Source organism: Myotis nattereri (genome assembly GCF_964212035.1).
Source record: "Myotis nattereri genome assembly, chromosome: 9".
Classification (NCBI taxonomy): Eukaryota; Metazoa; Chordata; class Mammalia; order Chiroptera; family Vespertilionidae; genus Myotis; species Myotis nattereri.
This window is the reverse complement of record NC_138084.1, coordinates 76,580,190-76,606,153: the sequence shown is the minus strand read 5'-3', so window position 1 is coordinate 76,606,153 and position 25,964 is coordinate 76,580,190. Positions and strand designations below refer to the sequence as shown.

The window sequence follows — 25,964 nt, the reverse complement described above, 5'->3', positions numbered from 1 at the left end:
TTCATTGAACACATTTTTATTGAGTACCTACTATGTACACCAGATACTTATCTGGGTGCTGGTGATACAGCAGACAAAAATCCCTGCCCTTACTGAGCTCCTGGAGCTTACATTATAGTGACAGCAAGAGAACCTGTGGAGAAAATGACCAAGTTAGCAAAAAAAAGACCACTCCTCTGAGCAGTAACAAAAGGGATTCCCTACCATTTAAGGCAGAAAGACACAGTGAAGTCCCTAAGAAGTCATCTAAAAAGGCAGGGCCCTGCTGAGCTCCCTGACCCATGTCTGAAAAAGCAAAGGGTTCGCCTTTGCCATAGTCTTGGGGTAGAAGGTCAATGCACAGGACCCCCAGGGGGCACACAAGGGCATTTAAAAGTCTATCCCCAAACCAGGACATTTCCAACCAACCAGTATTTCCAACCAAAGAATAAAGCAGTGGTTGTACAAATTTGTTTCAAGAATGAAGACAACAGCCTCTGAAAAATGAAATTCAATGAAGAATAAACAAACTACAGGTAATAATAATAATAATAAAAAAAAGAACCATGAAACTAAAATTAAGATGTTTATAGCATAATAGTTTAAGATATAAAATAAGACTGTATAAAAGATTTTTGCTTAGGAAAAATATTTAATTCTTAGCCCCAAAAGTAATAAAATATAAAGTTACTATAAGGTAATTTGACAATTTTAAATGCAGGCAATTTCTGATTCAAAATGTTCTGTTTTTCTACGGTAAGACAAACTTGAAAGTAATTCACTCAAACTTGGTTTTCAAAAAACAGAATAGGGTGCAGTGGGTTTAAAAGAGGTTGTGAATAAAAGAAATAATTCCAAAACCAAAATGGAACAAGCAAACTGCCTAGCAAGATGCACTGAGGAAAATAAGCTACAATAAAACTTCATTAACATTCATTAGAGACAAGGTGAGTTTGAATAGGTGACAATGTAAATAAATTTACATGGAAATATATTTAAATTCTCCATGAAATACAAATATATTTTAGGGATAAAGATTAAATATCTAAAAAAAAAAGTGGGGGCTCATAAAAATCCTCATGAAAAGTATTTAATGTGATTGAAAAGTGATTAGTAATCGGTGTACTAACTGGCAAAAGGGGACTTTTTAAAGAGAGCTTCAAAACAGTTTTAGTTCGGATCCAATCGGCTTCCTTACAAACTATTAATTTGCTCCAGGAAACCCTTCCTTCAGCTTAACTAGTTATCTTAAGTTCCAGGAAAAGTTAGAGGTTTTACTGTAAAAGCAGAAAAAGTTTTCAAATGATGATTCCAGCATCATCCATACAAAAGAAGTAATAATGAAATTTAGTTTGGAAAGCCATAGCAAGGACCAGATGTTAACACAGCTGGAAGCAGAATGAGGTTAAGCGCAGGAAATCCTCACAGTATTATACCGGTCATTCCTTTTCTCATTGGAATTACAAAACTGCAATCTTACAATGACACGGTAGAACTACTGCTTATTCGAAGGCACTAAATTTTAAGTTTCTCAGCAAGGAGAGAGAGAAGTATTTTGAACACAGTGGTATAAGCTGTGGAAATTCAGTTTGGATTTAACATTACACATTAGCAGCAATACATCTGCACATCAGGTTTCTGAGTGACATGATTACAGTCAAAATAAGGCAAAGAAAAACCAGAACAAACAACACATGAACTCTGAGCTTCCACATTCCCCTTTCATGTAAGACACTGACGCAGACCATCATTATCCAGGAAAATGTGGCTTTCACTACAGTTAAATCTCGATGTGTCTCCCAAATAGAGGGTTTATAACGTAAGTTATTCTAAACCATGTACATTTAACTTTGGAATGATGAACAGACACACAGCTACAAGCAGACAGCAAGAGAATCACTCCACTGCATGTCTGGGTCCCAACCCATCCAGCCCTGGTCAGGACAGTAAGTGGCCAGGCTGATGGAACAGAGGGTGCAGGAGCCCCGATAGTGCCCAATAAATCCCTGGAGACAATCAAGAAACGACTGTACCGAGTGTCAGGAACTGGTCACAAACAAAAAGAATGGTGTATAATTATCCCTACAAGGAAGACAAGCAAACAATCCCTTTACATCTTTAAAAAGAATCAAGTCACTGAAATTTGATTTCTTGGAAGCTGTTGCCATTTGCTTGGATGAGGTCTTGAAGGTTTTCCATTTTTTTCTCCATCCAGTTGAAGAACACATTGACTAGAAATCTGTGCTAAGAAATTAGTAAAGTCTTTTCCCTCCTGCTCCTCATCATGCCAACGCAAGCACTGGAAAATTCCAAACAGAATCAAGTTAGTGGCACAGAAAGTTCATGGACTACCTATGTGACTATGGAGCACAACAGTTATCCAAAAGCAGGAGCCTGAACTTCTCATTGTGGTCAGTTTTTCTACTCTGTCAGGCTAATCAAAGTTAAACTTTAAAAACTGATTAAAATCCAAACAAACTGTTCTTACTAGTGAAAATCACATTCCTCCCCATCCCTACACATGGGGCTGAGAAACGGCCTGCTCAGTGGTGAGCCAGGAAGGGAAGAAGCATTCCAGGCACTCAACACCCTCCCGTCTCCCATATGCTTATCGCCTTGCCCACTTAACGTCACTTACACCCCGTCAACCAAAGCAAAAGCTGCAAGGCAGACAACAGAAGGACATACCACTTATAGCTTCCTGTGCGAAGTATTTGACATCCATGTCTTCATCTTGGCCTAACTTCTGCAGTACCGGTTTAACTTCCTCCTGCAAAGCACTGAAATCCAACAGTATTATCTGTGAAAGGCAGTCTTCTGGGTCAGAAAAATGTTTTTGGTACATATGCTCTAAGGTAACTTTTTTTTTTTTAAATCCTCACCCAAGGATATTTTTCCACTGATTTTTAGAGAGTGGAAGAGGGAGGGAAAGTAGGAGAGAAACATCGATGTGAGAGAAACACATCGATTGGTTGCTTCCTGCATGTGACCCAACCAACCAGGGCCTGGGCCAGGGAGGACCCTGCAACTGAGGTACATGCCCTTCACTGGAATTGAACCCGGGACCCTTCGATTTATAGGTCGATGCTCTATCCACTGAGCCAAAGCAGCTAGGGCTCTAAGGCAATTTTTAAAGTTTAAAATATAAAAATCTTTTAAAACACCTATAAGTTTGGCAAATACTAAATAATATCTAAAGTTCTCAGCAGAAATAGCTTCAGACAATGATCTCCACATATATGAGTTTAAATATAAAAGATTGGACACCTGCAAAAATGGTTATTTTATTATTTTCTTTAAACAAACCCACACCTTAGGTAAAGTAAAAATCACCGAATTTATTTGTAACCATTACTCCCCACTATCATGTAATATTTTTAATCTACCTTTAAAATAAGAATAATATTAAAATCTTACTCAGTATCTAGAATTGGTCCAATTTTCTGTAGAGATTTGGCCACATTGAAACGCACGTTCGCCACTTGGTCTCCTGCCATTTTCAATACAATAGGCAGCATCTGCTTAGTAGTTATTTCCTGACCGCAGGCTTCAGACAGTACCTAGAAAACACTTTTATTTGTAAAATATCCCCAAATCTAAAGAGAAAAATTAATACTTAATAAACAAAAGTAACTGGCCAACAGGAAAATGTTTCTAGTTTGAGCACTAAATGAGGAATACAAAGTAGAATTCAAAAAACCCAAACAGAATTAGAGCAGAATTCACAACTGACTTCACTACTATAGATTTTAACATGGATTGAGAGCTGACATTTTTCTCTCTTCTCTTAACTATCCAAAGAAATCAATAAGAAATACATTCCAAACAGAAGACAATATATTCTGAATTCAGGAACACAATCTTGAATAGCTGCTTTAACGCCTGAGCAATAACAGCTGTGTAATACTCACATTAATGCAGAATAAGGTGGTCATTCTATGCAAATAATTAGGATCATTTGCCATGACTAACACTTTGGGAACGATGGTATTTTGGGCCCACTCTGTACCAAACTTCTGAACTAGTTTCATGAGGTTGTTGGTGGCAGCTTCGCGAATGGCATACACTGCAGGAGAGGGAAAAACAAATGCTGCTCACAGTACAGCACGACCTAGTTTACGTACATCATCAGCAAAGGCGGGCCAAAATCAAGATTCTGCAAACACACTCCAAAGTCAGCCACGCTGCAGTGCCATGTGGTCAGCTACAACTCATAAATACACTGATTTGGTTTTACTACAGTTTCAAAATGTGTAATATGACCAAGGAAAAAGAAGGTAAGGAGCTCATTATAGGCATCACTAATTAATTAACAAGTATCAGTGCCTACTATATGCTGTGTGTAACAGGAAAAATACATGTATTTCTCCTCAAGATCATACACTTAGAAAAATGAAAGCTACCATACTCCAAGTAGTCACACGGGATAAGACTGATTATAACGAAGTGTGAAATTGTGGAAAGATTGGGAGAGCTGTAGCAACTGGGAAGAGAGAACGGGAAGCTCTAAAAAGGCTTTGTACTGGGCCTCAGAGATTAGAGAGGATTTGTGTAAGGAAAGAGAAGAGATGGTAATTCCTACAAAGGGTAAAAGAATTTACCCGGGACACAAAGGAGATAGCTGAAATCTGGGAAAACACGAGGCTGGACAGGTATAGGAGACCCAAAACAGAACATCTTGAAAGGTACACTGAGAGGTTATAAAAAAAAAAATAAAAAAAAATAAAGATGGACCCTAACCGGTTTGGCTCAGTGGATAGAGCAGGGGTGGGCAAACTTTTTGACTCAAGGGCCACAATGGGTTCTTAAACTGGACCGGAGGGCCGGAACAAAAGCATGGATGGAGTGTTTGTGTGAACTAATATAAATTCAAAGTAAACATCATTACATAAAAGGGTACAGTCTTTTTTTTTTTTTTTTTTTTTTAGTTTTATTCATTTCAAACGGGCCGGCGGGCCGTAGTTTGCCCACGGCTGGGATAGAGAGTCGGCCTGCGGAATGAAAGGTCCCAGGTTCGATTCCGGTCAAAGGCATGGGCCTTGGTTGAGGGCACATCCCCAATAGGGGGTGTGAGGGAGGCAGCTGATCGATGTTTCTAACTCTTTATCCCTCTCCCTTCCTCTCTGTAAAAAAATCATTAAAATATATTTAAAAATAAAAAAATAAAAAGATGGGTTTTTAAAGCAAAGCTGTCACCTGGTGACTAGTGTGGTACTTCAGCAAGACTACTCCAATAGTGGCAAGAAAGCTAAAGGGAGAAGACAGCGAGGAGGTAGTTTGGCGGCCACTGTGGTCATCTACACAACAGCAAATAAAAACTTCACACCTTCATGCCTGTTTTCCCTTAAAAATGTTTATGTTGAGAAATGTTAAATGTCTTCTGTGAATAAATGTACCTGCTTTAACACTTAATAATTCCCTACAAGCCCTGGCCAGGTGACTTGGTTGGTTGGAGTGTCGTCCCATGCATCAAAAGGTGGTGGGTTTGATTCCTGGTGAGGGCACATACCCAAGTTGTGGGTTCGATCCCTGTTTGAGGCACATACAGGAGGCAACTGATCGACATTTCTCTCCGATCATTGATATATATTCTTTCTTTCTTTCTCTCTCTCTCTCTCTCTCTCTCTCTCTCTCTCTCTCTCTCTCTCTTTCTCTCTCCCCCTCTTCCTCTCCAAAACCAATAAAAATATTTATTTTTTTTAAAAGGAAAGAATAATTAAGTAGAGAATCTTCTGGGATGTCAGTCTCACTAATGTTAAATATATATCAGAAATAACATAAACACTTTTATTCTAAAAAGAGAAATTTCTTTCCTATGATTCACCATATTAAGATTCATTTAAAAAGAAAAAAAATTAGGCCACAGAAAGGTAACTTTAAAAGATAAGAAAAATGAAATAGTCCTCAAAATCTAGTTTGAAAACACTACTATTATCTACATATATACGCCTTTATGAGACTTGCACATTTTTCATACCCCTCCTCTTCACACTCTTAGCCATATGACCTCCCATATGATCCAAATATGCCCTTAACAAAACCACCTACATGTACAAGCAGACACAAATATTCCTATCCTCCCAAATATCCAGACACAAGCAGCTGCAGAACAAAGATACACTCAGTACATAAAGTATACATAAGATGCTGTGGAACACAATGCCTACTATATGCACCAAAATATGGAACTGAAGCTCATAGGATTATGTCACGACCTCCCTCATGGGCCCCACCTGAACAGGTCTCAGACTATACTGAAGATGTCAGGTCTGGACTGGACTCAGTGACTGTGCCACTGTATAGCTCCTTCTCTGTGTCACTCAAACAAGCCACGTAGCCATTTCTTCCCCATAGGCCTTTCATCTGATTCCAGTCTCTGTCCCACCCAGACAGCATGGTCAAGCAGAAGACCTCAAGATGAGTATATGTAGCCCTAGCCTGTTTGGCTCAGGAGCAAGAGCGTCGGGCTGCGGACTGAAGGGTCCCAGTTTGATCCCAGTCAAGGGCACATACCTCGGTTGCAGGCTCCAGGGTGAGTGCAGGAGGCAACCAATCGATGTTTCTCTCACATCAATATTTCTCTCTGTCTTTCCCTCTCTCTTCCACTCTAAAAATCAATGGAAAAATACCCTTGGATGAGGATTAAAAATAAATGATGCTGAAAAACAGACAGATAAGTAATAAAACAATTTAAAATCTCTGACTCCCTGACCTTGGGTGCTGGAGCCATTTTAAAAAATAGAAAAAAAAACAATGGAAAAATATCCTTGAGTAAGGATTAAAAAAAAGTGAGTGCTGGAAGGCGGTCCATCCTTGCTGCTTGACACAGTCGCTGCAGGGAAGAAACATCTGCGCAGCATATGTTTCAAGGGACCTGGTGTATATAGCATACTGTTGTTAATATGTTTGCTCACCTTCTTGGCACTATGTGTTTTAACCAAGGTCACCTCTCTGGGAAAGGTTGTTTCCCCAGGTAGGGATTTTTCCCTGAAGTTAGGGAGGGAATAAAACCCCTTAACTAAATGCCAGGCGGGTAGTTAATCACTTTAACTATGAACAATCATGCTTAAGCTACATAATCTTTACTCCCTGGAATGAAGAAACCTTTGGAATAGAAATTGACAGGATTAAAATCAACTGGTATAAATACAGATGTAACAAGACAATAAAAGACAGAACTTGGCTGGAGATCCTGGCTAGAGAACCTGGCTAGGCTGCTGATCAACTTAACACTGTCTCCGTGTCATTCCTTCTTCGCCGACTCCGTCCACACCTTTGGGGACCCCTGAACCTGCTGGGGCTGGACCCCAACAAGTGAGTATATGTGTATGTAAGAGTCTGAAAATAATGTAATAGAATGAGTAAGAAACAAAGCAAAGAGATTGTTCATGAAAAAAATAAAGTTTAAGACAGAAAATATTGGTAGAAGACAGAAACATCAAACTTGTGTTTCAGAGGAAACTAACTGGACTTTAATCACAGTATTTCTTCATCACTACACCAGGAAGGCAATCAGATGAGCCGTCCATTCTAAAAAAGAAATATATAAACAACACGGGATAGATGCGAAGACACGAACACTCCATAACAACCTGTTTTTAACTTATTTACTTACCATGGTCCACGAGCCAGGCCATACATAAAGAATTCAGCTTTTCATCAAAGAATTCCACACCCTATGGGTACAGACGATTCCATTAATATACATCTAACAAAATTTAGAAATCAAGATAATCTATTTATTGCACCAAAATAAACTAAAAGCTAAAAACCACTCGTTTCCAAATAAGCTGAATTCATGAACCAGCCAGAAAGCAATTACCATGGAATTTGATTTACAAACTATAAATCTATTTTATTGGATAGAAATAATAAACAAAGTAAGATGGCCCAGGCCTTGCTAAGTGGGAGAGAATCGGATGGTCAGGAGCCAGATGCGATACTGCAAATGATAGAAAGAATGCAGTATGGACAGTCTGCCAAGCATTATCTAGATTATTTGTAAAAAGGAACTACCCAGTAAAATATCTGTCAATAACATATTTTTTATTTTTCTAATTAAAAAATTTTTTCAATTACAGTTTACGTTCATTCGATATAAACTTGTATTAATTTTAGGTGTACAGCATAGTGGTTAGACAATCGTATGCTTTACAAAGTGTTCCCCTGGTATTCCCAGTGCCCACTAGCGCCACACACAGTCATTACAGTATCACTGACTGTATTTCCTTTCCTGTACTTTATATCCTCATGACTATTTTTGAAACTATCAATCCGTACTTCTCTGTCAATAATATTAATAAGTCTCAAAAAATTTCCCTTTTTGGTTAAGATTATAATAAATCATTAAGGATGAAGAAACTGATATCAAGAAATACAGATATTTCCACTTAAATAGAATATTTCTAAGATGATGGGAGGAAGCAGAGGGAGAATAAAGCAGGCGCAACACTGCAGGTGACCCAGCAGAGTCACAGGTGGAACCATCCTGGCTCTTCCAGTTTAGCTCTTCCTGTCAACATTAGGCCACTCGAGCACAAGAGGGGACAAGCTCCTAGGGCTGATTTACACAGACCTGTCACTGTGGGGATTCTGTACCGTGCAGGAGAATGCTGTGACACAGTGCTCTCCTAGAGTCTCCCTTTTGGGATCTACATGTTTCTTTGGATCTAAGAAGTTCCTGAACAGCGATTATATAGTTCAAATAAAGTACTCTGAAAATAGTGATTTAATAACATAAAATGCTTTATAATAATAGATCATGAATAGGTGTTAGCATATACTTAAATCACTGTCAGCTCTCAAAGTTTTCTTTTTCATTTCAAGTTATGGATTTTCCTTTAAAAATTTTAAATTGAATTTAGAGAGCAGAAGGGGAAGAGAGATGAGGAGGAAAGGCGGGAGAGAGATGGGGAGGCAGGGAAGGAAGGAGAGAGGGCCGGGGGGAGGGAGAGAGAGAGAGAAAAACATCATTCTGCTGTTCCACATATCTGTGTGTTCATTGGTTGACTCTTGTGTGTGCCCTGACTGGGGATTGAACCCACAATCTTGACATACCAGGACAAGGCTCCAAGCAACTGAACTACTTGGCCAAGGCTCTTAAATCTTAACTTTTATTTCTTGATTTTTGTGGTTTAACTTTACATTTATTCAGCATGGTCCATAAGTCAGGCCATATGTAATGTCTTGAAAGAATTTTATAAATTGACTACCTGATACAGATAAAAAAATAAAAATAAAATATATATGAACAAGAAATTGAAGTTGTATTAACAAAATGTTCATGACCAATGTGTATCAGCCCTGCCCAAAAGGTATGAGTCAGCCAAAGTCAGCATCTACTTGCTTCTATACTCCTCTGTGGAGCTGCCAACCTTTGCTGACCTCCCAGATCTATGAGGAATAGAGGTTTAAAAAAAAAAGTACTAAAATTCTCCCTCTCTTCTGCACAGTTGTTTCAGCCTTTGGCCAACCAGTTAGCCACTGCTGCTTTCCCTTCTGGAGAAGGTGACCCATGACAGTCACCAGTGAAGAACAAAGGATGACCCTCAGTGCTTGGGAGTGATGGGGAAAAAAGTGACAAGATGACTTCGCCTGACCCTTTTAGCTATAGAGTGATATTTTTTACATCCATTTTGAAGAGTGGGACACTTCAAATTTTATAAAACATGATGCCACAGATAATCACAAGATGCATTTAAATATACCAAAATTAGCAATACAAATTCAGTGGTCCAAGAAAGTAAAAAACTAGATTCCATATGGTTTGATCTGAAAGGAATGGAAGTGGGGTGAGAGACGGGAAACAAACTGCAGTAATGTTAGCTGTAAACTGACATATTTTGAGCTTTCTCTAAAAATATTTAGGTATTCATTATCTAATACTCGACAAATGCTAAGTGCCTGATTAATGCCAGGCACTATAGTAGGCACTGGCAATCAAACACTAAACACAGTCCTTACCTTAAAAAAGATCACCTGTCTATCTTCCCAACTAGTTCCCTCGCCCCCCAGGGATATTAAATAGCAATTTTTATTATTTAAAAATTTTGTTTTCATTTGGTTAGAGAAACATATTTAATGTAACTCCTCTAAAAATTAGAGCACATGATAGGCCTTGAGTTTTTTCTCCCCAACTAGTTTTTGACAGCCACACTGCACTGCAATAAATGCTACCAATAGGGTAATGGTATATCACACTCAGAACTATCTAGGGCAGTGGTTCTCAACCTTCCTAATGCCGTGACCCTTTAATACAGTTCCTCATGTTGTGGTGACCCCCAACCATAAAATTATTTTCATTGCTACTTCATAACTGTAATTTTGCTACTGTTATGAATCGTAATGTAAATATCTGATATGCAGGATGTATTTTCAGGGGTCGCGACCCACAGATTGAGAACCGCTGATCTAGGCATCTATGAAAACAGAAAGGAAAGGATGTGGCCATAAAACCCAGCACTGAATATTTAATTAACATAACAGAGTAAAAATAACCATGAAACTCAAAAAGTAATAGGTTAAAAAGAAAAAAAAAGTAATAGATAATCTGATAATGTGGACTCTGGCCAAAATACTAGCATTAAAAACTTCAATACTCCTTTTCTAATCAGATTCCTCAACTCCCTTTTAACCAGAAAGCAAAAAAAGTAGCTGGGGAAAAAAAAAGCAGAAGCTAGGGGCATTTTGCTCAGTATTTAGGCAAGCAAGGAAGCTGCTCTGAGCAAAAATCAAAGCTAACTTATCTTAAAACAATACTCCCTTTTCCTATCAGTTAAATATTCCTTATGTCACAGAGACATTAAATTACACAAAATCTGTTACATTCCAAGAAACATTGTTTTTATGGCTTTGCTTTTAGATGGTGGTGAGGTAAAAAGTGTCTCTACAATATAATTCCTTTCTGTTAGAAGTTAATGCACTAATGAAAATAAAAGCCATCTACAAGCAACTAGGACCTATCATACTTAGATGTGTCTAAATGAACAAAATCATACAAATTATTGGGGCCTCCTACTTGGCACTATAAATCTGCTCAACTATTTGATGCTATCCTTCACTTCATGGAGCACACACACTCACCAGCTGGCCTGCCAGCAGTGGCATATACTCAATGATGGCCAGCCGGACCCTCCACTTGGCATCTTCAGCCAGCTCCACTATGGCAGGAAGAAGAGATTGAGAGAGCTGACGGATTCCAATCACTTCATTTACACAATCCAAATTGGAGATGATATTCAAACGAACTTCAGGACACTGCAAGTACACAAGCCCCAAAAGAACACATATAAAAATCAAGTTTTCTGTCCAATATTTTCCTATTGTCATGATGAGGTAAAAACTGCTAATTAAAGTTTAAAATAAATTATTGCTCATCATTGATGGTTTCTATCTCTCTCCCCCTCTCCCTTCCTCTCTGAAATCAATTAAATATATATCTATGAAAAAAGTCTACAGGATGGTAAAGAGCATAGGCTCTGGAATCAAATTATATGCATTCAAATCCCAGATCTGTCAAGACCTTGGGTGAGCTATTTTATCCCTGTGCCTCAGCTTCATCTGTAAAATGGGGATAAGACCGTCCTCTAAGTCTGCTGTGAGGATTACCGGTAATAATACGTGCCAAAGCATTTATGATCATGCCTGGCATATAGTTTTACTCAATAAATGTTAGCTATCAGTATAACGTTGATATTATATTTAAATAAAAGATACTTTTAAAACAAAGATCTATTAAGTTTGAAGAGAAGAAACCAGAGCCTCTCAGCAGGAATCAGACAAAGAGAATGAGGAGACATTTTTAAGTCTATATCTATGGCTCCTAGTGCCCATTTTCTGGGGAACTTGCAACCCATATTCAAACACAAGGACTGTCACTAGTTTAAAATAAGTTACTTTTTAAAATCACATTATCCCTGTTTTGGGTTCTATTTTAGTGAAACCTCAAACCAAAACCAAACCAAATCACTGTCTATCAAGCAATAGAATTTATAGCCAGACTCACCTCATCCTTTAACTGAGCTAAAAAAAGAGGTAGAAGATGTTCAATGGTATTCTCTTTGCCCAGAATGGTAGACAATCCCATAATTACAGAAGCTAGAGCTGATTTGACATGTTGATTTGTATCAGATACTAATTCCTAACAAAAAAAAAACAAAAAAAAATTAAAAGCCTTTCTTTTTTGCAAGACAACAGAAACTTCCATACTATTTCCCAAGGAATTTAAAAAGACAGCACTATTTCAATAGATTCGTTGATAATGTTTCCTCAGATCAACTGTCAGATAACACAAACCTTTGTGCCAACCAGCATTTTTCAGTTATAACGCACTACTAACAAGTGATAAATAATGTCACACATTAACACACCTATCCCATTCATCCCTTGTCCTCCATTAAACTCAAAAGAGCTTTAAGGCAAACAAACAAAAAAGAGGCAAAGTTTGCCTTCACATAAGGCAGAGGTAAAGCTCAAAGTAAACTAAAGTTAGGTTTACCTTTATATAGGGCAGCACTTGATTCATAATTATGGTCTCTCTACCTTCAATGGGCAAGTTCTCACAAAGTTCTAAAAGAGATAAATAGAAAAAATAATGCTTACATAGAACCATTTACAAGGAGCCAAATGAAGAAATTTAACCAGTTATATCAAGTTTCAAGTTAAATCAAATCATATGTTTAAGCAAAAAATCTCTAAGAAGTGACCCTTGTTCTAAATACTTTTTTGTCAATCTAGATGTCACACTAATCCAACGTGAAAAGGCATTAAAAAAAGAGAAACAAGATAAAATGGCTGTTTGGTTTTAACTTACATAATGTAACACTTCTATACAATAAAATCATCTCTATTTATTTGAAAACATATTCTAGAACAAAAATCATAAAAATTCACTGACATAAAAAAAATGCACCAAAATAAACAAGCCACCCTGCAACATAAACGGAACTCCTTAACCTTTCACTTTGTGGGCAGCAGCCGCTCGGACTTCAGCTTCACAGTCTTTAAGGAGGTTCTGAAAGGCGGGGATGAGGTCATTTTGGGTGATTTTGGGACCCACAGCTTTCTGGAGCTATAAAATAATATGTACAGGTTTAAATGCAAACTAACAAAATAATTAATATGAAAACACAAAACAGCCCAACTTCAGGTATACATTTTTGCCACAAACACTTCTGATTCATAAGAATTCAGAGACTTTTGGTACCACAGCAAACTTGTGGGTTTCTTGTTTTTCTTTTTCATTAGTACTTAAAGAAAATACCAGTGCAATAATTTTACCTCTGAGAATTTGTCAGCTACCATATAGCGAACTCGCCAAGATTTATCTTCTGCAGCTTGTCGAAGTGTAGGCATCACCAAAAACTCAAGGTCATCCTGAGACAGTAACTGGGCAATACTGACACAAGCTTCCACAGCTAGGAGGCGCACTGAATCCTAAAGGAATAAAATTTATTTCTGTTAGACAATATTTACTGACAGTCAAAGTATATGGTGTGGGGGTGTGCTCTGAGCGTCATTTCAAAAAAACACAGAAGCAAACCAACAATACCAGCGGTTGCCAACCGGTGGTCCGTGGACCACTGGTGGTCTGTGAGGTCCGAAAGGTTGGCGACTGCTCAACTACACTACATCCAGCTTCATGTGTCTGTGTCTGGAAATAGCTGTTCTCTGACTGGAACAGTATGCCAAAGCCACAAAGGTAGAAACTTATTCTGTGAGTGAACAGCAAAATAATTACATTGGCTAGTGCAGAGTTGTTGTTTTTTAAATGAAGTAAAAATGTAAAGTGAAAAAAAAGAACATTTTAATGATATCTTCAAAGCCTCACTCTAATAAAAAAGCTGAGAGAAATAATGAAAACTATGCTTATTTAAGTTTATAACAGATCAGGACAGAGAAAGAGAATAATAAGTAAGGGAATCATTGGGGAGCTGTTAGCAAAATACCGGTACCCCCGCTTCTCAAAAGTTCATCCTGCAACTTTGCTTTTATGAAAAACCTAGATTAATACATGTTTCCGTACCTGAAAGAAGCCTGAGAAGGATTTTTGCTTTTACAAAAAAAGGTGAAAATCGAAGCCAGCATCCAGCATTTGTTTTGCAGGAGCCATTAGACGCAGCGCACCTCAAGCAGTGGCCCCACAGAGCTCCTTCTCAGGAGCTACACCTGGCATCTTAGCATCAAGATGCCAGCACCTTGAACTGTCTGTGCACCTGGGTTTAATTTTTATTTAACTTGTGCACCTATTAGCAAGATGTATCCCTAAGGTAACTGCTTCTTTGCTTTATGCCACTTTGGCTTACAAAAGGTTTCACAGGAACGCTCTGCTTTCAGATAGGGCAGCCTGTACTCAGTTTGAAGTAGCAGGCAGTAATAGGAATTGAGGTATAAGATGATGACTTGGAAAGAAACACATAGAAAAACAAAAGAGTAATTTAAAAAGTTGGATTTCAATGTTGAGAATCAAGGACAAGATAATTTTGAGGTAGCCAAGTCTGGGAAAACGCAAAATGAAAAAATTAGAAAGATAAGGAATGATTGAACTGAGCTTTCCAAATGTAAAGTGCCAAGTGTCAATGTGACACCTATATGTCCTTTGAGCAAGTGGGAATATACAACTAGACAAATCAATGAGAAATTAGGAACTGACACCACAGATTTGGGAATCATAACTATATAAGTAGTAACTGAAAATATGTAAACATAAGTGCCCAGGAGAAACAGGACAAAGTCCTTTATATAACTACATATTTTATATATACACATATATCATACATATATGTGTACATATGTACACACATATACATGAAAGATAAGAGTGATTCCAACTTTGCAAAATATTACAAATTTTTAAAATTTCAGATCAACAAAAACTTACTATGTGCCCAAGACACTCCTCTACCCAAATGAACAGGCTAAAAAGGGCAGAACTAGGTCTTGGTAGCAGCTATAGATATTTTTGGGTTCCCAAAATGATGCTAAATCAAGGGACTGCTACCATCTATGGAAAAATATACCAATAAATACTTGTTAAATTAATCAATTACTTCTCTTCCAGAACTGATTTTCTCTACCTCGGCAATGACACTACCACCCACCCAGTTGCTCAATCCAAAAATCAAGATCTTCTTGATGCCTCTTCCCCTCACCCAACCCAATCATAGTTCTACTAACTCTACCTCCATACCTACCTCCAGATTCTCTCCATCTTCACTATAGCTCCCTAGTTCACCACTGTGTATTGACTGGAGTATAGACAAGCCTCCTAACTGGTCTTCCTGTTTCTATTCTCACCCTCCCCCCCCCCCCAGAACTGTAAAGTAAACCTTACAATTTAGTTTCCACCCAGAAGCCTCAATTACATCAAGTCACACCCCTGCTTAAAATCTTGGTGTATTCTCATTGCACCTAGAAAAGAAAACCCAAACTCTACATATCCTGGCCTAAAGCCCTCTGTGACCAGACCCCTGCTTATCTTCTCCAACCTCATCTTTTACCAGAGTCCCTTTCACCCACTAGGTTCCCACTGTAGGACCACTATCCACATGTGTCCTCCCTTGCTGGAGCTGACACTCTAGGAAAGGTCATGGCTGGCATTTTTCTTTCTTGTCTCAGTTTATGTCACCTCTTCAGTCCTTCTCTGACTAGCCAGTTTAGAGAAATGTCCTATAATCACTTCCAATTGTATCACCCTACTCTATATTTGCATCATAGCATTTATCCCTGATATTTTGCTTATTTATCTCTTTATCACCTATTTTCTTTCAGAGCTGAGTAGTTACAACAGACTGTCTGGCCCACAAAGCCTAAATTACAGGGGTGGACATGGGCAAATATAGAAAAACACATGCAGGTTATTATTACAATAGCTTCAATAACTCAAAAGAACGTCACACTGCCACGGTATATCTACTTTCGCCCACCCCTGTATTTACTACCTTGTCCTTTACAGAAAAAGTTTCCAACCCCACCCCCACCACAAGATTCAACTACCATTTTACAGGAAATATAGAGGACAAAGAAAATGTTAAATTATACTATAGAAAATGTAATCACCAAAATCCCAAATGAGGATTCTAAGTCTGTGCTGTCCAATGTGGTAACCACTATCCACACCTGAAAAGTGCCTAGTTATAATGATAATTATTTTGGGTATATTGGGTTAAATACATCATTACAATTATTTTCACCTGTTTTTTACTTTTTAAAATGTGGCTACCAAAAAGCTTAAAATAGGTAGTTTACATTACAGATCAGTTGGACAATGTTTTAAACTATAATGTTTGAGTCATGAAAGTGCAAAGAGAAGGAAGTAGTTAACTATCATAAAAGTCAAGATAAAGTGTTAGTCTTAAGGGGGTGGGCAGTGACAAGTGGGGAGTGAAGGTGTTGTGTTTGGGAGGCCAGAGAGGACTTCTGGGGTAGTGGCTGTCAAAATTCTGTTGTTTCATAGGTGACAGCTACAAGATGACATTACCTTATAATAATTCATTTAAGATATATACTTTGTACTGATTTTTTTAATGTTATTTTAATAATTTTTAAAAATTCTTTGGAAGTAAAATTTATCATCTTTAAATTTAGAATCTAAAAATAAGACTCATCAGCATGTGCCTGGTGCTCTTGGTCCTGTCCACATTAAGTGATTCTAGAACAGATACCAGTCAATTAAAAACCCCAAAGGACTCACTCTAGTCCACAAACTCTGGTGTCTGATCCTCTGAAGCACCACACAGAGAGGCAGGCAGTACAGCCTCACTGTGAACGCCGTGAAGTGCTTAGATTCCAATCCCAGCTCCACCACTACTAATGAGGCAACCTTGAGCACGTTACTTCAATTTTCTGTGCCTCTGTTTCCTAAAATGTAAAATGGGTTATCTACCCCATGGGGCTATTGTGAAAAAATGAATTAATTTATATAAACAACTTTAAAGAGGCCAAGGAAGATGAAGTACTGCATTTAGGTGCTTGCTGTTTTTATTATTATTGCTATTTCTACACTAAAGAAATCTAGATCCTTGGATTTAAAATTGCTATTATGTGAGATCATCCTATACACGCACACAGAGATGCAAAGGGCCAAATGGCTTTCCTAACATATACTGTGCTTGTTTATCTGAAAGTCAAAAATTCCAGGAATCCTTACCCTCCCATATGACAAGCCAGCCTTCAATGCACAAAGGTATGTTACCCCTTAATGCAACTTTGATCGTCCTAATTATGGATCCCATTTCCTCTGACTTCCCCCTTTTATAACAACTGCCAATGTAAGAGAAAATCATGGTCTGATTAAGAAAGAAACATGAAGACAATGAAATGAGTCATATTAAACTTTATCAAGGCCAGAATTAAGTATTAATTTTGCAAAAAGAATCCTAACATGAAAACCAAACTCCCCAAAGAAATACTTAAAATATTAGAGGAGAGGAGCATAAAATATTAGAGGAGAGGAGCATATATGTGTAACATAAATACTGAGTTAACTTACCTGTTCATCTGAAGCTAGATTAGTAAACAATGGAACAATTTCACTTTTCACACTATCCAATTCTAAAACTTTTGCAAATTCGCCCAATTTGGAAGCAGCAGCACGTCGTACCATTGGTGTATCATCTGAGCACAAGGAACGGAAGTGCCTGGAGCAGATAAAATAATGAAGGTACTTCCTATCAAATATCATTGATTAAATACTCCCTCCCCCCAACAACACAAACACAGCAAGGCATTTTTAGAGGTTTTCTCTTACAAACACTGTGATTAGGTTTCTACTCATGGAAGAAACAAAGACAGAACACTGGTATATTCAACATGACAATAAAGTGATGTCATCAATCTTATTATCCTGATATCAGCCACTTACTGGTAAGAGGGTGCTGTGTAAATTGTCCCAATAACCCCAAATAACTAAAAAAATACCATATCTTACTGTCTAATTTCTGCTTTGACAGCATTTGAAGCCCTGGGATAGCAAACGCTGAACAAACCACACGCAGATGTGCGAGACGTGAACCAATCCCCACTCGCCAGGCGTTTCACCAGAGGTACAAAATGAGCTTCCAGAGCAACAGGCGTGTGCTCCTGGGAGATCTGCCTCAGGGACTCCACAGCCTTGTCTCGAACCACAGTCTCTTCCACCGTTGCCAGACTTTCCAAAGGAGGCTGAATAGACCAAAGAGGAAAACCAGAGAAAAAAACTTACTGAATCAGGTTGGATGCAGATTATCACCTTTTAAAGTGACTGAAGGGAGGTGGTACATGTAACCAGAATGTTAGCTACATCACACCAAATGGCTACTTTCAGTTCACACAGCGATAACATATGGTGTGTCCAACCTGAAGACACGACTTCTGTAGGACAGCCAAGATCTCATGTCCCAGATGGCAATTCCCAGATGGTGTCTACAAATGACACAGTGGAGGGGACTTGACACAATATTATTATTATTGTGAGCTGAATCACTAGGTTTAAAAGATACATAGCCAAATTCAGACAGGTTCATCCATATTTATTCAAAAGTAGTGCAAAAACATGACCAACACTGGGCACCATAATAATATGATGACATCTCCATCAGGCCATGAGTATTATTCTACCATTCCTGGACATGTAAGCAACCCATGTCCACTACCTCCACACAACTTATCCAACCTATAGAAGGCTGAGTACAAAATCACTTTTTTCAGAATACATACAGAATCTTTCCATTAGACAGATATGTAGCAGTAGTTTCTAACAATTAAGTAGAGTATAGAGATGGTAGCAATCCTTGCTTGCAGCTAAGAAACAGAAAAGATCAAAGGGGTTGCTCTGGTGTGAGATCCATAAGTGACCATCCAGTGAAAAGTGAAAGCAGCTGGTTCCTTAAACTTCATCCTTTTGGGCTTGTATTTGGTCAGGTACATTCAGAATATGCCATGAGCTGAATTTGGTCATTTCTATAAAAACCATATTTAGAACTGACCAAAAGAGTAAAACAATGACGCCCAGCTGGAGTGGCTCTGTGGTTGAGGGTCAACCCATGAACTAAGAGGTCACCGGTTCGATTCCTGGTCAGGGCACATGCCCGGGTTGCGGGCTTGATACCCAGTAGGGGGCGTGCAGGAGGCAGCAGATTGATGTTTCTATCTCTACATCCCTCTCCCTCCCCCTCTCTCTAAAATCAATAAAAATTTTGTAAAGAGTGAAACAATTATAGTAAGTCAAAGGAAAGAAGCATGTCCACTTAATAATCCATTTCAAAAATTGTTTGAAACACTAAGGCAGAAAGTACTCAGCTTTTGCCTGGCCAGTGTGGCTCAGTGGTTGAGCATCAACCTACGGACCAAGAGATCACAGTTTGATTCCCGTTCAGGACACATGCCTAGGTGTGGGCTCAATCTACAGTGGCGGCGCTGAAGGAGGCAGCCAATCAATGATTCTCTCTCATCACTGATATTCGTATCTCTCCCCTTCTCCCTTCTTCTGAGAAGTCAATAAAAATATATATTAAAAACAAAAGTTTTGCCCTAGCCAGTTTGGTTCAGGGATAGAGTGTCCACCTGTGGACTGAAGGGGCCCAGGTTTGATTCCGGTCAAGGGCACATGCCTGGGTTGCGGGCTTGGTCCAACGTGCAGGAGGCAGCCAATGATTCCCTCTCATCATTGATGTTTCTATCTCTCTTCCTCTCCCTTCCTTTCTGAAATCAATAAAAATATATTTTTAAAAAAACACCAAAAGTTTCCTTAAAAAAAGAAAAAGAAAAGAAAGCACTCAACTTTCATAAAAGGATTTTGGGAACCCTTTGAAAAGATAACTGGTTTCTTACTTGCGAAGGTTTTTCATGATCTGGCCATGCCTTCTGACCTTCTCTCATGCAATATCTCTCTATATAAAACCCTAATATGCAAATAGACCGAACAGCGAAACAACTGAACAACCGGTCACTATGACGTGCGCTGACCACCAGGGAGTGTGTGCGGAACATGGCGGGCATCAGCAGCAGGCAGCAGAGCACAGAACATGGCAGGCATAGGCCGCAGCAGGATGGTAGAGCAGGTGAGCGGGGGCGCCAGACCAAGGCAGGGTGCCGGTAGCTGTCATCGGGGCGAGCCTCTGGTGGATACTGAAAATTCTTTGCTCCTGCGTGCTGCAGCCCCGCTCATACCCGTTGCCAGTGCCAGAGCTGCCGCTCACACCCGCTGCCGGCCCTGATCGCCCCTGAGGGGCAATCGGGGCAGCAGCTGCCACTCGCACCCGCTGCTGGCACTGGCCCCAATTGCTTCATGCAGTCAGTGTATGGGAGCAGAGGTGGCAGGAGAGGGGCTGCCAGCAGACAGGGGACCGGGGGCTGCTGCAGGAGGGGCCGGGTGGGGGCACAGAGGATAGGCCAAGACCCACCCTGTGCCAACCGCAGCCTCACAGCCAGTTATTTTCAAGGGAATTCATGCACTGGGCCCCTAGTCATAGTATAATCTCTATCACTACTACAGGATAAGGCCAAGTTCCTGAAAATTGCATATGAGTTGTCTCTTGATTTAAACTCCAAGATCTTTCAATAAAGGATTATTATTATACTAGAGGCCTGGTGCATGAAATTCATGCTGGGGAGGGGTGTTGTCCCTCAGCCTGGCGGCCTGTATCCTCTTGCAGTCCGGAAGCCCTCGGGGGATGTCCGACTGTAGTCCCACTTCTAAGCAGTCAGAGAGACATCCTTAGTGCTGCCACGGAGGTGGGAGTGGCATGTGCCACTGCCACTGTGCTCTCCAGCCATGAGCCCAGCTTCTGGCTGAGCAGCGCTCCCCGCCGTGGGAGTGCACTGACCACCAGGGGCAGCTTCTGCATTGAGTGTCTGCCCCTGGTGGTTGGTGCATGTCATAACAACCGGTTATTCCGATGTTCAGTCAATTTGCATATTATCCTTTTATTATATAGGATTATTATATAGGATTCTATCATTGAGGATAGAGAAGAAACAGGAAGACAGGTTCCTTGCTTGAGTGGAGTTTATATTCTAATGGAGAAAGACAACAACTAATCAAGAAAATGAGTACTCTGAAAAAAACTAGAATATGATGATAAGCGATGACTGGGAGGCAATTCAGGTTGGGTGGTCAGGGAAGGCCTCTTTGAGTAAACAGACTGAAGTTGATATCTGAATGACTGGGAGCTCAAAAGAACATTATATTAGAGGGAATACCTAGGGCAACAGTCTTAAGGCAAGGATTTGTAAGCTGAGGTAAAGCTATGGCAGGAATATGGATATTCTGAGAGCCATAGCAGAAGTGATGCATCTGCGGGGTGAAGGGTGACATGTAAGGTGGGTGGGAGGCAAGAGTAGATGGAAACTAGTTAGGAAGTAATCTAGAGGAAAAATCATGTGATATGAAAAGACTAGAGGAAACATGAGCTAGGTAGTAATAGGGATGGAAAAAAGTGGATTGTTTGGAATATACAGAGAATCTACAAGAGTTACTAATGAATTAGATTTGGAAAATGAGGGAAAGAAGAGTCAAGAATGTCTTCTAGGTTTTGGCTTGTGCAACTGGGTAGGTGATGAAGCCATTTACTGAGATGGGACAACTACATGAAAGACATATTTTGGGGAGAAAACCGAGTTCTGTCTTAGGCATGTTAAATCTGAAATGCCTGTTTGATATCCAAGTAGAAAAATCACAGGCAGATATAGAGACAGATATATATACACACACACACACACACACACACACACACACACACATATACATATACATGGAATTCCATGGAAAGGTTGGAGGTAGAGATAGAAATCATGAGTCAGCATCTTATAGACAGCATTTCAGCCTTTAAGCATACATCCCTATCTTGTCCAACTGTGGAATTCCTAACATCCTTCAAAACCAAGTTCAGACATCATCTACCAAGAGGTTTTCCCTTATCACTCTGGACTAATAATACCTTTCTATTCTCTATTACTTGGATACCTTCTATGGACTTCTATTTTTCCATCTAACTCTGTACAGTAATTATTTGTTGATACATAAGGACAGAGATCTCATTCCATTCACAATGGTCTTCTTTAACATCAACACTGTAACTTCAGTGCCTGATATGACAGGCTCTTAATAACTGCCAACTAAATTGAACTGAACTCTTCAAATTCACAAAGTAAGTCAGAAGTAAAAGTTATGCTTATAATCAAAGACAGAAAGCTAATATATATATATATATATATATATATATACATACACACACTAGTGGCCCGGTGCACAAAATTTGTGCATGGGGGCGGGGTCCCTCAGCCTGGCCTGCACCCTCTCCAATCTGGGACCCCTCTCACAATCCGGGACCTCTGGCTCCTAACCACTCACCTGCCTGCCTGCCTGCCTGATGGCCCCTAACCACTCTGCCTGCCGACCTGCTCACCCCCAACAGCACCCCCTGCCGGCCTGCTCGCCCCTAACTGGACCTCCTGCCAGTCAGCTCACCCCCAACTGCCCCCCCCCCCCCCCCCCCCGGCCTGATCACCCCTAACCGCCTCTGCCCTGCCACCATGGCTTTGTCCGGAAGGATGTCTGGAAGGTCTCCCGGTGTAATTAGCATATTACCCTTTTATTAGTGTAGACAAATGTTTCCAAAGTCATCATATTACTAGATGAGAATTAAGATTTCCAACTTCAGGGATGGGGTGCGAGGAGCATAAACAGGTACAAACAATCTTTCTCCCAAATTCTAAACTAACAAGTCAACAGAGGCAGACAAGAAAAGAGGAAGAAGTTCTTATATACATAGTCAGAAAAACTAAGAATGGGTTGGGTTCACTGACTCCGAAGTGCCTACAATATTTGTTCTCTCCACAGCCTACGCTGGGACTAACCATAAGATCTGCATTAAAACTGCTGCCGTGTGCCTATCACCAAACAATGAACCGTTTGCACGCAGAAGTTCCAGAAGGAGGGCAGGCGCAGATACTCACCAGCAAGCAGTGGGCAAAGTCCGGTCCTCCCACCAGGCCGGTGAAATTTCCCAGCTGCTCAGCAAGAGCCAACAGCACCTCGTCTTCATCATAAATTGTGTCTGGAAATGACAACCACCCCGCAGGCATCAGCAAGGACGGCCAGCCCCGAGCTGGACCCGCAAACAAAACTCAGAACAGCCTCAGTACGCCACTGGATGGTCCTGGCCTGGCCTAACGCTGGCTTCCTCCTCCCCCACCCAGAGCCTTCCTGGATCTGCTCTACAGAATGAACTGGAATCTCACAATCCCCTGCCCGCTGCTCCCCTGTTAGGTAAACGGTAGTTACTGCCCCAATACGCGCAGCCACGGCACAAGACGCTCCACCCTGTTTCTTCTGCACCAAAGTGCCAGGCTCAATTTAGTGCCCAGTGCCATGCCTAACCCATCCTCACACACCCAGTTTTGAAAGCAACCGGAAGATGGTGGTGCCCAGGCCTTTCTTTAAGCAAAAGTGCACAGACCTGTGAGGAAAGGCAGCAGCTCAGTTCGCGTCCTTTCCACTCCGAGCGCCAGGGCGATGGTCGACAGCTTCTTAATGCTGTTGAGGCGGAGCTTCAGAAAAGAACGCGAGAAGAAAACAAACTACAGAAACCAAAGGCTAACGCTGCAAACTGGCGAGAGGATGGCACCCCGGGAGGAGCAGGGACGCCTTCCACGGAGAGTTCATTCCGAGGAAACTCGGGGGCAGGGGAACGCGGCTTCAGGAGCCCAAGGAGGGGCTCTTGGGAGAAGGGAATGAGAGCGGACGGGGTACCCAGGCCGTGGCCACGTTACAAAGAGCTCGGCCGGGGGGACGCGGGCGACGGGCTGCCCGCAGCCCGGCCTCTCCAAGGCGCGTTCCACCCGCGCCGCCCCACCGGCTCCGCCGGGTCCGGCCACGCCGCCCGCGTCCCGCCCGACCAGCCGGGCCAGTTCTCGGCCCGGAGCAAGGCCCCGACTCACCTCACTTCAAAGGGCCCTTGGCACCGCGCAGCCCCCAGAGCCCCGCCGCCCGGCGCCACCCCGCTCCCGCTCGCTCCTCCTCCAGACCCCGGCCCAGCGCGGCGCGCGGCGCTCCCTCCGCACCGCCCGGAAGGGGCGCCCCGGCGGGAAGCCGGTTCTCCCACAACCGCCCGGCCGGACGCCGGGCCTACGCCTTAGGGGGCCCGGAGGAGGGGTGCCGGGGAGGTCCCCGGGGTTCGGGTGGAGGTCCTCACGGGGCTTCCCCCTCCTCCCCCTCAAGTTTCTGCTGAGTCCAGTTCTTTGAATCCCGGGCCGCCCCCCTCGCCGCCGGCCTTCCCCCTTCCCTACCCGCGCGCCGGACCGAGCCCGCCTCCTCTCCCCGGCCCAACTCCAATACCTGCACGTCCTCATTACGGAGCTCATCGATTAAAACCGCGATCGGGTATAGCGAATCGTCTCCGTCTCCGCCCGCTGCCCCCGAGCCGGGCCCGGGCCCAGCCGCACCCGCCATGTTCTTTCTCCTCAGCCTGCTCACCGCCGCCCGCCCCGCGCCCCGGCCCCGCCCCGCGCCCCGGCCCCGCCCCGCGCCCCGGCCCCGCCCCGCGCCCCGGCCCCGCCCCGCGCCCCGGCCCCGCCCCGCGCCCCGGCCCCGCCCCGCGCCCCGGCCCCGCCCCGCGCCCCGGCCCCGCCCCGCGCCCCGGCCCCGCCCCGCGCCCAGCAGGCTGGGCTGTGTCCTGCGCTCCGGCTCCGCGCGGGTGGAGGCGTTGAGGCGCTGCTGGGCTGGTGGCGGTCTCCGCCGGCCCCCGAGCGGGAACTGTAGGTGTGAACGCCTGAAGAAAGACAGGCTGGGGAAGCGCAGGGAGCTCCCGCATCCTTTCTCTGGGCGAAGGAAACAGGGGCAGGGATTCATCCTGCTCGTGCTGGTCCGAAGCGTCGGGAACGACCTGGGTGGGTGACCTGCGCTGTGTGACCTCCTAGGACTCGGGCGGACCAAAGGGGATGCCAAGGCCAGGAGGAAGAAGATTTAGCGCCTCCCCGACTTCCTCCTGGCCCTGCGCCATGGGTCTCCTACCCTCCTTTCCCCACCAGAACCCCTCCACCTCTTCCTTCCAGACTTGTACGTCTGGCTCCCGCTCCGCAGACAAATAACGAGGGCGGCGAGAGAAAAAGAACAGTGCTGTCCCAACTCCCAGGCAGTATTTTTTCCGCTTTCTGCGTGCAAGCTGTTAAAAACATGCTGCTCTCTTGTTTTTGTGTTTCTTTTCAGTTTGGGACTGGCATGGTGCCTTCTGTTGTATTTTCTTCCTCCCATTTTTTAGGTCTTTAACATGCCTGGAAGTACAACAATCAAGCAAAAGTAGGGCAAGCTTGACTCCTTCCAAACTGGATGGAGCGGCTACTCTGCTTGTACAAGGAAGGCTCAGCCAGCTCCCCTGAACGCCAGGAGTCCAAGGCAGCAGGGGGGCGGGGGTGAGGGCATGGGATTCTTTCTTACACAACTTCATGGAAAGTTTTTATTTACCCTCGTGAGGACAGCACAGCATTACTAGAATGTCCGGTCTTTTCTGTTTGTTTTGGACTATACGCAACTTGGAGTGATAATTACATGTGGTGATCACAAGCTCTAAAGTGGGATTAATAAAAATGTAAAATTATTAATAAATGCAACTTAGGATACTTTTTTTTTTTTTTCAAATGTGGGGGTCCTGGAAGTAAACACAATAGATAGGAAGTTTGATAGCAGTGCAAGTCTGGGGACCGATGGACTTGAACAGTATTTCTAAAATTAAGTCTGTGGATGTATTCTCTAGGGTTTTCATTTTGACGTTTCTTTTGGATTCACATAGCATAGTCTGCATTACTTGAATGATTGCTGTATAGCCTGGTGTTGCCACACGATTTCGATACCTACATTTACTAGGTGTGTTTCAGTGCTGCTTTTATTGTTCTGGGATAAGAAGAAAATAACAGTGGTAGATTTAAAAGGAAAGTAGTATTTTCATGAGCAAAATGAAAGCCAAATGACATCATGGGACTGTACTGTCCCAGCAGTGCTAACAGAAAAGTGA

The 25,964-nt window shown here is 42.1% G+C and overlaps 1 protein-coding gene across 2 annotated transcripts; it reads right to left on the bottom strand.

The window, feature by feature from the left end:
- PPP2R1B (protein phosphatase 2 scaffold subunit Abeta) lies at positions 1-24,437 on the bottom strand. 2 transcript variants are annotated; one of them, XM_081098361.1, is made up of 15 exons: positions 24,293-24,437; positions 23,415-23,505; positions 22,912-23,012; positions 17,906-18,138; positions 17,468-17,615; positions 13,258-13,413; positions 12,934-13,048; positions 12,476-12,546; positions 11,984-12,118; positions 11,062-11,235; positions 7,595-7,655; positions 3,891-4,045; positions 3,397-3,539; positions 2,668-2,759; positions 1-2,278 (listed from the first exon to the last, which is right to left on the bottom strand). In XM_081098361.1, exons 1-15 carry the CDS (start codon positions 24,404-24,406, stop codon positions 2,262-2,264), a joined length of 1,806 nt encoding a protein of 601 aa, XP_080954487.1. In that variant the 5' UTR covers positions 24,407-24,437; the 3' UTR covers positions 1-2,261. The 2 variants fall into 2 exon arrangements, with proteins under 2 accessions (XP_080954487.1, XP_080954488.1); XM_081098362.1 differs by having other exon boundaries at positions 23,415-23,491; positions 24,293-24,424.
- Positions 24,438-25,964: the final 1,527 nt, after the last annotated feature.